The sequence below is a fragment of the Thamnophis elegans genome, chromosome 17, assembly GCF_009769535.1.
Source record: "Thamnophis elegans isolate rThaEle1 chromosome 17, rThaEle1.pri, whole genome shotgun sequence".
NCBI lineage: Eukaryota > Metazoa > Chordata > Lepidosauria > Squamata > Colubridae > Thamnophis > Thamnophis elegans.
Window position 1 is genome coordinate 5,887,633 of NC_045557.1, and position 12,844 is coordinate 5,900,476.

At 44.4% G+C, this 12,844-nt stretch overlaps 2 protein-coding genes across 2 annotated transcripts in view; one reads left to right on the forward strand and one right to left on the reverse strand.

Moving 5' to 3' along the window:
* Positions 1-3,656, forward strand: part of LOC116520136 (succinate dehydrogenase cytochrome b560 subunit, mitochondrial-like) — a 5,225-nt gene extending 1,569 nt beyond the window's left edge. Inside the window, exons 2-4 of the mRNA XM_032234288.1 lie at positions 23-84; positions 1,076-1,239; positions 2,570-3,656. Coding sequence (XP_032090179.1) covers positions 23-84; positions 1,076-1,239; positions 2,570-2,674 — 331 coding nt within the window. The 3' untranslated portion in view covers positions 2,675-3,656. The remainder of the gene's footprint in view (positions 1-22; positions 85-1,075; positions 1,240-2,569) is intronic.
* A 1,484-nt stretch (positions 3,657-5,140) lies between these two features.
* Positions 5,141-12,049, reverse strand: CFAP126 (cilia and flagella associated protein 126). Its single transcript, XM_032234289.1, has 5 exons — positions 11,984-12,049; positions 10,610-10,672; positions 7,610-7,690; positions 6,021-6,197; positions 5,141-5,776 (listed from the first exon to the last, which is right to left on the reverse strand). The coding sequence occupies exons 1-5, from the start codon at positions 12,008-12,010 to the stop codon at positions 5,141-5,143; spliced, it is 984 nt and encodes a 327-aa protein (XP_032090180.1). The 5' UTR covers positions 12,011-12,049.
* Positions 12,050-12,844: the final 795 nt, after the last annotated feature.

A 12,844-nucleotide genomic window follows, 5' to 3' on the forward strand; every position in this document is an offset into this window, starting at 1 on the left:
CATCCCCTTTCCTTCCTTTTAGGTGGACCCTGCCGATGTTGATGTCCATCACTCACCGCGGGACCGGCGTGGGAATGAGTCTAGGTGCCTCATCATTTCCTTCCTCATTGATTGGCAAGGAAAGATGTATGGATGGATAGATACTGTAGATAGAAGATAGATAGAAATACTGTAGATATAGAGGTAGAGAGACAGACAGACAGACAGACAGATAGAAAGAGTAGATAGATGATAGATAGATAGATAGATAGATAGATGATAGATAGATAGATAGATAGATAGATAGATAGATAGATAGATAGATAGATAGATAGATAGATAGATAGATAGATAGATAGATAGATAGATAGATAGATGATAGATAGATAGATAGATAGATAGATAGATAGATAGATAGATAGATAGATGATAGATAGATAGATAGATAGATATAGAAAAATAGATAATAGAAAAAAATAGAATATAGAAAAATAGAAAGATAATAGATAGAAAAATTGATAGAAATATGGATGGATGGATAATAGAAAGACATAGATGAATAGATTGATTGATAGAAATTGATAGAAAGATGGAGGGATGGATAGAAAAATAGATAGATATAGATAAATAGATATAAAAAATAAATAGGTAATAGATAGAAAAATTGATGATAGGTAGGTAGGTAGATAGATGATATAGAAAAATAGAAAGGTAAATAGATAATAGAAAAATTGATAGAAAGATGGTTGGATAAATAGAAAATAGATGGTTGGTTGGTTGGTTGGTTGGTTGGTTGGTTGGTTGGTTGGTTGGTTGGTTGGTTGGTAGGTAGGTAGGTAGGTAGGTAGGTAGGTAGGTAGGTAGGTAGGTAGGTAGATAGATAGATAGATAGATAGATAGATAGATAGATAGATAGATAGATGATGGATGGATGGATGGATGGGTAGAAAAATTGATAGGTGGATGGATGGATGGATGGATAGTAAATACTATAGATAGATAGACAAACAAATGATAGATACGGTAGGTAGAGAGATGATAGACTGACTGACTGACTACCTGTATCCTATTCCTACTGGATGTGTTTCCTCCCCAGGTGTGTCTCTGTTTGCGGTCAGTGCCTTGGCTCTTCCTGGACAGTTTCCCGACTACCTGGATATGATTAAGTCGTTCTCCCTGGGACCCGCTCTAATTTATTCTGCCAAGTTTGCTTTGGCCCTCCCTCTGACCTATCACACCTGGAATGGGATTCGGCATTTGGTAAGCGGCCTTTTGAGCAACCAATACTACTGCTAGTATGTCGGCCTCGCGGGGCAAACCAGGGAGGGGACGCGAGCATTTGAGTTAGTCCTACTTTGTGGGAAAGCTCCATGGACAGAATCTTGCCTGCGTGAATGTATGATTCTCCACCACTTTTACAGCCCGAGAAACTGGGTTTCCTTCTCTACCCATTATCAACTGAGGGCTCAGCTGTCTCTTATCCGACTGCAGCCTCTTTTCCCCCTGCCTCCCAAGGTCTTTCCCACTTGCCATTACAGGCAGTCCTCGACTTACAACTGTTGGTTTAGCAACCGTTCGAAGTTATAACAGCACTGAAAAAACAGATGGGCGATCGTTTTTCACACTTAATGACCGTTACAGCATCCCCGTGACCAAAATTCAGACACTTAGGAGCCAGTTCATATTTATTTAAGAGCCGTAGTTAAACTCCAGTTCTGCAAACGAAATCACTGCACACTGCCAGGAGTTCGATCCTGACCAGTTCAAGGTTGACTCAGCCTTCCGTCCTTCCGAGGTGGGTCAAAGGAGGACCCAGATTGATGAGGGCAAGAGGCTGACTCTAAACCGCTTAGAGAGGGCTGTAAAACACTGTAAAGCGTTATATAAGTCTAAGGGCTATTGATTTTCCTTCCTTCCTTCATACCTACCTTCCTTCTATCCATCTCTCCTTCCTTTCTTATTCTTTTCCTTCCTTCTTTCTTTCCTTCCTATCTTCCTTCCATCCATCCCTCCTTCCTTCCTCTTTTCCTTCCTTCTTTCTTACCTTCCTTCATACCTACCTTCCTTCCATCCATCTCTTCTTCCTCTTTTCCTTCCTTCCTTCCTTCTTTCTTACCTTCCTTCATACCTACCTTCCTTCCTCTTTTCCTTCCTTCTTTCTTACCTTCCTTCAAACCTACCTTCCTTCCTCTTTTCCTTCCTTCTTTCTTACCTTCCTTCATACCTACCTTCCTTCTATCCATCTCCTTCCTTCCTCTTTTCCTTCCTTCTTTCTTACCTTCCTTCCTACCCACCTTCCTTCCATCCATCTCTCCATCCTTCCTCTTTTCCTTCCTTGTACCTACCTTCCTTCCTTTTTCTTTCTTTCCTTTCTTTCTTTCTTTCTTTCTTTCTTTCTTTCTTCTTCTTTCTTTCTTTCTTTCTTTCTTTCCTTCCTTCCTTCCTTCCCTCTCTCTCTCTTTCTTTCTTACTTACTTACTTTCCTGCACAATGGTTAGAATGCATTTGGGAGAGGTCCGATGGGTGCTACCCCCTGGTTAACCTTCTAATTCCTCGTGTTATGACGCCCTCTTTGTCTCCTCTTTTGTAGGCCTGGGACATGGGCGTGGGTTTCAAGATACCCCAGTTGTACCAGTCAGGTGTACTGGTTCTCATCCTGACGGTTTTCTCTTCCCTTGGGATCGCGGCCATGTGACGAGATACGAAACACGCTTCTCCCTTTGCTCGCTCCCCAACTTTCTAACTTTGCACCCCCGAAAAAAATCGGGCTCAATCAAGGACTTCGGCTTGTTAATTAGAAAAATAATTGAAAGGGGCTGAAATCGGCCAAATTCACATATATTGTTTTTCTTTACACAGTTGGAGACCGTTCTCCTTGGGTTCTGGTAGGAACTTTCTCATTCTCATTATTATTAGTTTTCTTCACTTCTTTTCATCGCGAGAGAGCCACAATTTTACTCTTTCTCCCCGACCGAGGCTTAAAACCCCGCCGCTTGAAAAAAAAAACACGGCTGAGCTATCGAAACTGACATTCTCCCACGGGCCGAACGCGAGCCCCTTTGGACTCTCCGCTGCTTTCTCAGAACAATCTTCCCCTTTGAAAGAACCACCTGGGGCCAGCGTGCAAACGAATGTGTGGGCGCACACCCATTCCGCAAAAGGAACAACGCCGTCCATTGAGAGCGAGCCGGCGCAGAAGAGTCACACATTGGTTTGACAACCTCCAGTCTGGCTTTATGGTTATTGTTTTTCCAAGTGGGCCCGGAGCTCGGAGGGACTTGTGTTTGGGTGTGTGTGAAGGCAGGCTGAAATCTTGCAAACTTTGCTTTGCAAGGCGGTAGGAGGGGGGTCAGGAACAGCCCCTACTTTTGCAATTAAATTTTGGGCAGTTTTTTTTTTTTCTCGGCCTTAATTAAATTAATTGTTTGGATTAATCGTTCCTGGTCGCTTTTGAGCCAACGTCAAAAGCCTTCCCCTCCCCCAAAAATATAACCCACCCGTTTAGTTTTCTGTAAATATATCCGTCTTGATTTTGCTTTTCCACTTGTGAACGTTGAGCTGGCTGTCACAGCCCCCTTTCCCGAAATGAAGTCTCTTCTCTTGGGGGGTTTGTCCACCCCCACTCCCCCACTCCATGAAGATTATTTTCCGGTTAATAATAAACGTTGAAAAATCGACTTGTTTGCTTTCGTTGATGGGGCGGTTTTGAAATCCGAGGGGCGTCTTTTCAGATTTCAGCATCGCCATAGAAACGGACCGATTTTAAGAGTCCATGGTTCCAAATAATGGACTTTTGTTTCCTTCTCTTGGATTTTATTTATTTATTACATTTATTGGCTGGCCATCCTGCCACACCGTCTTAAAAGATGAAACTAAATAAATAATTTTTTTAAAAAACGGGCAGTAATTTACTTGCTGCGGTGGCTCAGTGGCTAAGACGCTGAGCTTGTTGATCAAGGTCGGGAGTTCGTATCCCTAGCATTGCGTTAACGGAGGGAGCTCCCGTTCCTTGTCCCAGCTTCTGCCAACGTAGCCGTTCGAAAGCAGGTAAAAAACGCAAGTAGAAAAATAGGAACCACCTTTGGTGGGAAGGGAACAGCGTTCCGTGCGGTTTCGGGAGTTGAGTTATGCCAGCCACATGACCACGGAGACGTCTTCGGATAACACTGGATCTTCGGCTTTGAAACAGAGATGAGCACCGCCCCCTAGAGTCGGGAACAAGTAGCACATACATGTGAGGGGAACCTTTACCTAATTCACTTGCAAACTCTCAAAGCAGAATATTTTTCCAGCCGGGTGGCAGAGAATCAACCCGTTTGGCGGTGAATTAAATGATGGAAAAAATTAAAAATATAACGACGCGCCCTCCAATTATTTTCCCACTCATCCCATAGACAGATGATTTTCTCCTAGCCCTTCGATTTAGCTTCCATCCATCCGAAAACCTTTTATTTTTTTTAAAAGCTCTTTGATGTTTTTAAAAACGTTTTGATCTAGGTGTGTGGAGCATCTGCAAAGCCGAACGGGTGGGAATTGCTAAAACAGGTTTCTTTAATAGTCCAAAAATTAATTGTCATCGAAAATCCTGAGACTGTCAAAGGCAAAACTTTTAGAACCGTAGCTTAAATCAAGTTTCCCCCCCCTCCCATCAGGAAAAACAGCTGCAAATTCAATGGCCAATTACCTTTATTAATTATTAAGCGGGGGGAAAAACCCTCCGGTGTTAACTGCACCCTTCCATTGTCCGGCCACTCCTTGTGATTTTCGGTTTCTTTTCGAACCCTTGCACTTGTGTTGGTAATCCCACGGATGGTTGAACCTCCCACTGGCGTCCCGTTTCCCAGAGCGCGCACGGGGACAAGCGGGGCGCAAGTCAGCAAAACCGGCCCTATACATATATATTTTTAGGGGTGGGTGGGCTCTCTCAGCCAATTTACGAAGACGCAAACGGGACTTTGGAGACAGAGAGGGGCGAGGCGTGGGAGGACGGAACTGAACGAGGACGAGCGCGAAACAACCACACAAAAAAATGGGGAAAAAACACAGAAGGAAAGGCTTTTAACACACTGGTGCCTTCCACTTTTTTTTTTTTAAGCATTGGTAATTGATTTTTTGTTTGTTTGTTTGTTTTCTTTTATTAAATCTGGCCTTCCGGGAAGATTTATGTAGAGGAAAGGGGTCGGAACGCGTTCCTTTCGGCACCTCCCGTTTGGGGCACCTCTAACCCCTGCCTGCTTTTCGTAAGGGGACGGCTTGGGGGCAACACCTCCGGCGAACGGTCACCCCGAGGGTTGACCTGCAGGGACCCCGGACGAGGGTTGGCTTCCAGAGACCCCGGACGGCAAGGGGACAAATGGTCGGGGGTCCCTAAGCCTTTGGGCCTCGTTTCCCGGGACCGGGGTCGGCCGGACGGAGGGGCCTCGGCGGAGATCGTCCGCCTCGGGGTGGGCTCCCGCGAGCCGGGGCGGTTAGAGGTGGACAGCTGGGGGCTGGTGTCCTTCAGACGCAGATCCATGCAACCCGGTTGACGCGACAGCGGGATGTCGTCGCTGTTCCTCTCCTGCGGCGGCTTGGCCTCCAACTCGTAGGCGTCCTGGGCGTTGGGCCCACCGACGTCTTTCAGCCGGAGATCCATGCTGCCGGGCTGACGGGACAGTGGGCCGTTGGGGGTCGCCCCTACCCGGGAGCCGACTTCTTCGAAGGCCGGCATCTTGCCGGAAGAGACAGGACGCTCGGACGTTTTCCCGGAGTTCCGGGGGTGGTTAGAGACGGCTTCCTTGATCACGGGGATGGAGGGCTGCAGGGCGGAAGAGAACCGTTAGACTTATCTCCTATCTAGGGAGTCCATGACTTAGCAAGCATTCGTTGACTCCACTTGACCCTCCCGCTCTTCGCAAACCCCTCTCCCTTGTAGCTCTGATGATGTTACTTAGTAGGGTCATGAAACGTCTCCAACAAAACCACCAAGCTCAGAGAGCACCAAGCAGCCTCCATCCACCGTTCAACTCAACAGCTACAAATGTTCTCCTTTTGCCGTTTACCTTGCCGACAATTTCTGGACACAATCCGTTGCACGCTTGGCTTAAGGCTGCCGATTTATTCATCCATTCGGTGAGCCGGGCGGCCGCGTCTATAGAACGGGAGGTGAGTGAGACCTTGGCCGGTGGGATTTTGAGGGGCATATCCCAAGTGGTCATATAGGTACCCCAAGGGGAAGCCTGTCGAAAAAGGAGAAATCGGTGTTTGGCATTGGCCCGACATTGCCTGCAACGATAAAAGATGGGCTCCATTCTCACTCCTTGCAAGTCCTCGACTTAACGACAATTGAGCCCAGGATTTACACCGCTAAGTCAGAAACGGAGCCTTGGGGAGTCCCAAACCAATTAAGCGAACTAATGGTCTCCTGCAAACTCCACTCCCCTTTCGCTCCTCTTTTACTTCCTCTGGGAGGGGCCATTCACCGTCCACCTGTGGCTTTACTCCCAAGTCGACCCCTGTTCTTTAGCTGTTCCCTTCGTCTGGCAGCTCTGCACATGTGCACACTGGGAACAGGCTCCAGCTGTTTTTCTGCCTCACTGATGTCTGACTCCGAAGGCAGCTGATAACTGTCGGACGGCCCTGGCCCCCTCTCTGCCTCCGACACAGAGCCCTCCTCAGAGCCTCCCCCAGACTCCAGGACTGGCCCAGGTTCCTCCCCAACCCTCCTCACTGGCTGCTGGCGGGCCACGACACTTCTTGAGTTTTGTCCCATTTTACAACTTTCCTTGCCTCTTATGAAGTGAAGCTGCAGTTGTTAAATTAGTTACCCGGTCGTTAAGCGAATCCGTTATTATTATTATTATACAATTGTATCACAGCGGCCAGTTGTTTCGCCGGATTTGGCATTGCTTACTAGTCGGGCCCCACCCAGGGGCCTAGGACGTCGTAACGTATTTTCGTAATATGCGTGCAGATCCAAGCAGTGCGGCTTTTTGCATTTGACTGATGGTGATTTTGTCAATTTTTAACTGTTTTAAATGTAATTCCAGTGCTTTTGGAATAGCACCCAGTGTGCCGATTACCACTGGAATTACCACTGCTGGTTTGTGCCATAATTATAATTATTATTATTGCGTGGTTAATCTTTGGTGAGATTCACAGACTTTGGGGGCTGGTTGGTAGCTCAACAGCTCGAGTCCTAACCAAGGACCTAGGAACTGTTAAAGGAACGTCGGAGGATAGAAGCTGTTCGAAGTAGGGTGGGTTTTTTCGTAGAATCAGGATGTTCAAGTCTGATAAATTTAAAATTCCCAAATAGTGAGGTAGCCCTTTAGGTATTGCTCCAAGGGCTCCAATTACAATCGGGACAACACACGATTTCTTTTTCTTTTTCCACAGTCGCTCAACCTCAATTTGCAAGTTGTTGTTGTTATTATTATTATTATTAATCCAGAATGTGAGAGCCCCCCCCAGCATGTCTCATGAATGCAGCCCCGGTGTTTGATAAACCTGGGTTTAGAGTGTTGTATGAAGCCTCAAGGAAAACTGGATTAATTCTGTAAAGAGCTAAAGGCTGTTGTGAGACCTCAGGTGGTCAGTTTAAGGGATGAAATCCGAATGGTCATGGAGAGGAAAAAGAGACAATGCTCACCTTAGAGCGTGGGATGGAAGGTAGTAAGTGGCCTCTGTCATTTGCTATAATTTGAGTAAACCCTTCCCGGGCTGAAGGATGCTAGAGGGAGAAAAACAAGAAGGGATGGAAGAAAAGAGGAAGGGGAAGGAAAAAGGAAAGAATGAAAGGAAAGAAGAAAGGGAAGGGAAAAAGGAAAGAATGAAAAGAAAGAAGAAAGGGGAGGGAAGGAGAAAGGGAAAAGAAAAAGGGAAGGGAAAAAGGAAAGGAGAGAATTAAAGGAAAGAAGAAAGGGAAGGGAAAGGAAGAAAGGGAAGGGAAAGGAAGAAAGGAAAGGAGAAAGGGAAGGGAAGGGAAGGAAAAAAAGGGAAAGAGGAGAAAAGAAAGGAAAAAGGGAAGAGAGGGGGAATGGAAAGAATGAAAGGAAAGAAGAAAGGGAAGGGAAAAAGGAAAGAATGAAAAGAAAGAAGAAAGGGGAGGGAAGGAGAAAGGGAAAAGAAAAAGGGAAGGGAAAAAGGAAAGGAGAGAATTAAAGGAAAGAAGAAAGGGAAGGGAAAGGAAGAAAGGGAAGGGAAAGGAAGAAAGGAAAGGAGAAAGGGAAGGGAAGGGAAGGAAAAAAAGGGAAAGAGGAGAAAAGAAAGGAAAAAGGGAAGAGAGGGGGAATGGAAAGAATGAAAGGAAAGAAGAAAGGGAAGAGAAGGGAAAGAAAGGAAAGGAAAGGGAAAGGAGGAAGGAAAGGAAAAAGGGAAGGGAGGGGGAAAGGAAAGAATGAAAGGAAAGAAGAAAGGGAAGGGAAAGGAAAGGAAAAAGGGAAGGGAAAAAGGAAAGAAGGGAAGGATGGTGGAGATGGAGAAAAAATAGAAAAGAAAAAGAAAAGAACAGTTGAATAGAATAGAATAGAATACAGGATAAAATACACGATAAAATTCAGAATACGATATAATGCAGATGAAATGTGGAACGAAAGGGCACGGAGCGGAATGGAATAGAGAAGAGAAAAGAAAACAGAAAATAGAATAGAGAATAGAAATAGAAACAGAACAGAATAGAATAAAATAGAATTAGAATTACAATCCAATAACAATGTGAAATGCATTATTCATTAGCAAATGAATCCTCGAAGATGCCTCTGATAATTTAAGGCACACAATTCACATCCCACTCTTGTTCTTTCTTATTCTTCTCTGCCTACATTCCTTTCAAAAAAAAAAAATTTAAAATAAAAAGAATGAAAATGCACTCATCCATTAGATTTCATCGGGCAAGATTTAATACTTTCCCTGCTCTTGGTTTTAAACCTCCCCGTTCATTATTAACACGAATCCATATTCATCCAGAAGCAAAAGCCCACAATCTCATAAAAAAACTCTTCCCCATACGAAGTACGTCCCGTTTTTTTTTTTTTTTTTTAGGGGGGGGGGGAGAAACTTTACAAAACTTGACTCAAAGTGGATAAACAATTAAAATACGTAATATAATCAGACACAAGAAGTGGAACCAAGGGCCGAGAACAGACACTTTTTACAAATGTGACACCTTTATAATTTATTTTATAGATTATTACATTTACAATCCAGCCTTGAAAAAAAGGGACTGGTCCTCACGCTTATGTCCGTCGTAGCGTTTCCCTCACAGCCACAGTCCTGACTAGGCGGCTCAGTGGCTAAGACATGGAGCTTGTCGATCAGCAAGCTCGGCAGTCCGGCGGTCCGAATCCCTAGTACAGGTTTTTATTCCTTTCTTCCTCCTTCCCTTTCTTCCTTCCATCCAACCCTCCATCTTTTCCTTCCTTCCATCTAGCCATTGTTTCCTCCCTCCTTCCTTCCTTTCTTTCCCTCTTTCCTTCCTTCCCTCCTCTACCTTCCCTCCCTCTCTCTTTTCTCCCTTTTCCTTCCTTTCTTCCTTTCCTCCCTCCCTCTTCTCCCTCCCTTCTTTTTCATTCCTTCCATCCAACCCTCCATCTTTTCCTTCCTTCCATCTAGCCATTGTTTCCTCCCTCCTTCCTTTCTTTCCCTCTTTCCTTCCTTCCCTCCTCTACCTTCCCTCCCTCTCTCTTTTCTCCCTTTTCCTTCCTTTCATCCTTTCCTCCCTTTTTCCTTCCTTCTGTCCTCCCTCCCTCTTTTCTCCCTCCATTCTTTTTCCTTCCATCCTCCTTACTGTCCTTTCCCTTTTTCCTTCTTTCTTTCCTCTTTCTATCTTCTCTCCCTCTTTCTTTTCTCCCTTTTCCTTCCTTTCAGCCTTTCCTTTTTCCTTCCTTCTTTCCTTCCTCCCTCCCTCTTTCCTTCTTCCCTGCCTTCCCTCCTTCCCTCCCTCCATCTTTCCTTCCTTCCTCCCTTTCTTTTCTTTTTCTTTCTTTTTCTTTCTTTTTCTTTCTCTCTCTCTCTCCTTTTTTACTTCCTCCTCCTTCCTCCTTTCTCTTCCCTCGCCAAACACATCCTGCCGCAACCCCCCCTTTCCATAATTCAAGACCCCACTGAGCCACGAAGGTCTCCTGCTTGAGCAGGGCATTGGACTAGATGACCTCCAAGGCCCCTCCAACTCTTTAACTGTTTACCATGATCAAATATTGGACGTTTGGCAACTGGCATCGATTTGCAATAGTTGCTGTGGCTTCCCAAACAGCTTCCAAACAGCAAAGTGAAGGGTGGGGAAGCCTGATTCACTTAACGACTGAGTGACTTACTTAACGACTGCAGCGGTTTCAAAGCTCAAAATGGGGGCTCGGTCCCTAAATTCAAGCACAGCCTAAACTTGAAAGGAAGGGCAGCCTTTTTTTTCAAGCAAAAGGAGGAAATTTAGAATTTCAATCCATTTTGAAGATCCGCTAATATTTTTCGGATGCCCTGAAATGCCAATGAGCATTGCCCCAAATTTGCGAGCCCGCAGGACACGCGAAGCGCCAGCAAACTCCATGGGACGGGTTCTGACAACCCCAGTTGGCTACATCCAGGATTTAGCCGATTGTGTGAACCCAAAATAGGGGGTTTTTTTGGGGGGGTGGGTATCTTCAAAGCGACTCACCACTTTAGTAACCTTGGGAAGACTCCAGCTTTGCAAATTCCGTGGGTTATAGGCATCTTCGTACTGGAAAAACCAAGCGGGAGGGTTGGGAAATGAAAACATAGAAAGCAATCGATCGATATATCAATGTATTTATTCTATATTGAGCTGTATATTGATCTAATACATCAATATATCCTTGGGTTTGTGTGTATAATGTGGGAACAAGCCAAAACGGGATGAAAATAGGGGCAGAACCTGTTGGGGGGGGGGGCTGAAAGGGGGTCGATTTGTAGCAGGAAAAGAGATTTTTAACTCCCCCAAAAAAGTAAATAATACTTAATAATAGGAGGGAAGGAAGGAGAGAAGGAGGGAAGGAAGGAGGGAATGAAGGAGAGAAGAAAGGGGGGAAGGAAGGAGGGAAGGAAGGAGGAAAGGAAGGAGAGAAGGAGAGAAGAAAGGAGGGAAGGAAGGAAGGAAGGAGGGAAGGAGAGAAGAAAGGAGGGAGGGAAGGGAGAAGAAAGGAGGGAGGGAAGGGGGAAGGAGGGAGAGAAGGAGAGAAGAAAGGAGGGAAGGAAGGAGGGAAGGAAGGAGAGAAGAAAGGAGGGAGGGAAGGGGAAATGAGGGAGGGAAGGTAGGAGGGAAGGAAGGAGAGAAGGAGAGAAGAAAGGAAGGAAAGGGAGGAGGAAGTGAAGGAGGGAGGGAAGCAGGGAGGTAAGGAAGGAGGAAAGGAAGGAGAGAAGGAGAGAAGAAAGGAGGGAAGGAAGGAGGGAAGGAGAGAAGAAAGGAGGGAGGGAAGGGGGAAGGAGGGAGGGAAGGAAGGAGGGAGGGAAGGAAGAAGAAGTAGGATTGTTGTAAAATAAGATGGGTTTATGGGATGGTAAGAAAGCAACTTCAATTATATTGTCAACTGTAGGGGAGAAAAATTGTTACAAATACATATTATTAATAACAGTTATGAGATCATATAATTGTGAATGTATATATGAGAAACCAAAATAAAAAATTATAAAAAATTTAAAAAATATATTTTATTTTATTCTCTTTGTATTGGAAAAAAAAACTTTTGATCCCCTTGGAATTTGCGATCAAGAGGTTAAAATGGTGGGGGTGTGGGGGTGGGGGTGGGACGATCCCTCCTGTAGAATTCCCCCCTCCCATTTCTGCGCTCCCTAGGGGTCGCGCTGCATGGGATTTGTAGTCCCCAGCATTTCTCTGCCCCTCCAAACTCGCGATGGGAGTTGTAGTCCAACCTATCTGCAGGTGCTATGGGGCAGGGAGGCTCCCCCTCTGCCCTGATGCTGGCCTCCTCCCACCCTCATCATGCATTTAATCCCCCCCCCACCCCAAAATTTGGGGTCGGGGGGGGGATTGGGGGACGCCCCCCTTTCTCACCTGCCCCGAGCTGAAATGCGTTGCCATCGCGGCTTTGCCGGGTTTTTGTTTGGGCCGTCGCCTAGCAACGGCGGGCGTGGCGGTGGAGAACAAAGGGGAGGCTCCGGCCAATGGGAGGGCGGCGGTAGGCTAAGCCACGCCCCCTCTCCTTCCCTCCTCTGCCCGCCAGGCGTCGCCGTCGCTTTCCGAAGAGGAGGCTGCTGGTCCGCGTTGGCTCGCGTCCTCGTTGAGGCCTAGCAACTTGGTTTGTCATTGGAAAGGGAAAAAAGAAGCGGGGTGGGGAATTGGGTGGAGAGCCTTATGAATAAATTCACTCTTAAATACGGTATTAATATTATTTTATTATTTTATTTTATTATTCTACTTTATTATTCTATTTTATTATTTTACTATTTTACTATTTTATTAATTATTTTATTATTTTATTTTTATTATTTTATTTTTATTATTTTATTTTATTTTTATTATTTTATTATTTTATTATTTTATTATTTTATTTTTATTATTTTATTATTTTGTTATTTTATTATTTTATTATTTTGTAATTTTATTATTTTATTATTTTATTTCATTATTTCATTATTTTTATTATTTTATTATTTATTTTCTTATTTTAATTACTATTCTATTTTATTATTTCATTATTTCATTATTTTTTATTATTTTATTATTAACTTTTGTTCATTAAACAATAAAAATAATACTAAAAGCAAATTAGCTTATTGTTATGTTTATTGAATAAAGGTTAATAATAATACCATATTTAAGAGCAGAGTATTATTATTAATTTTTATTCATTGAAAATAATAATAATAATAATAATGTATTTAAGAGCAATTTAGATTATTATTATTAACTATT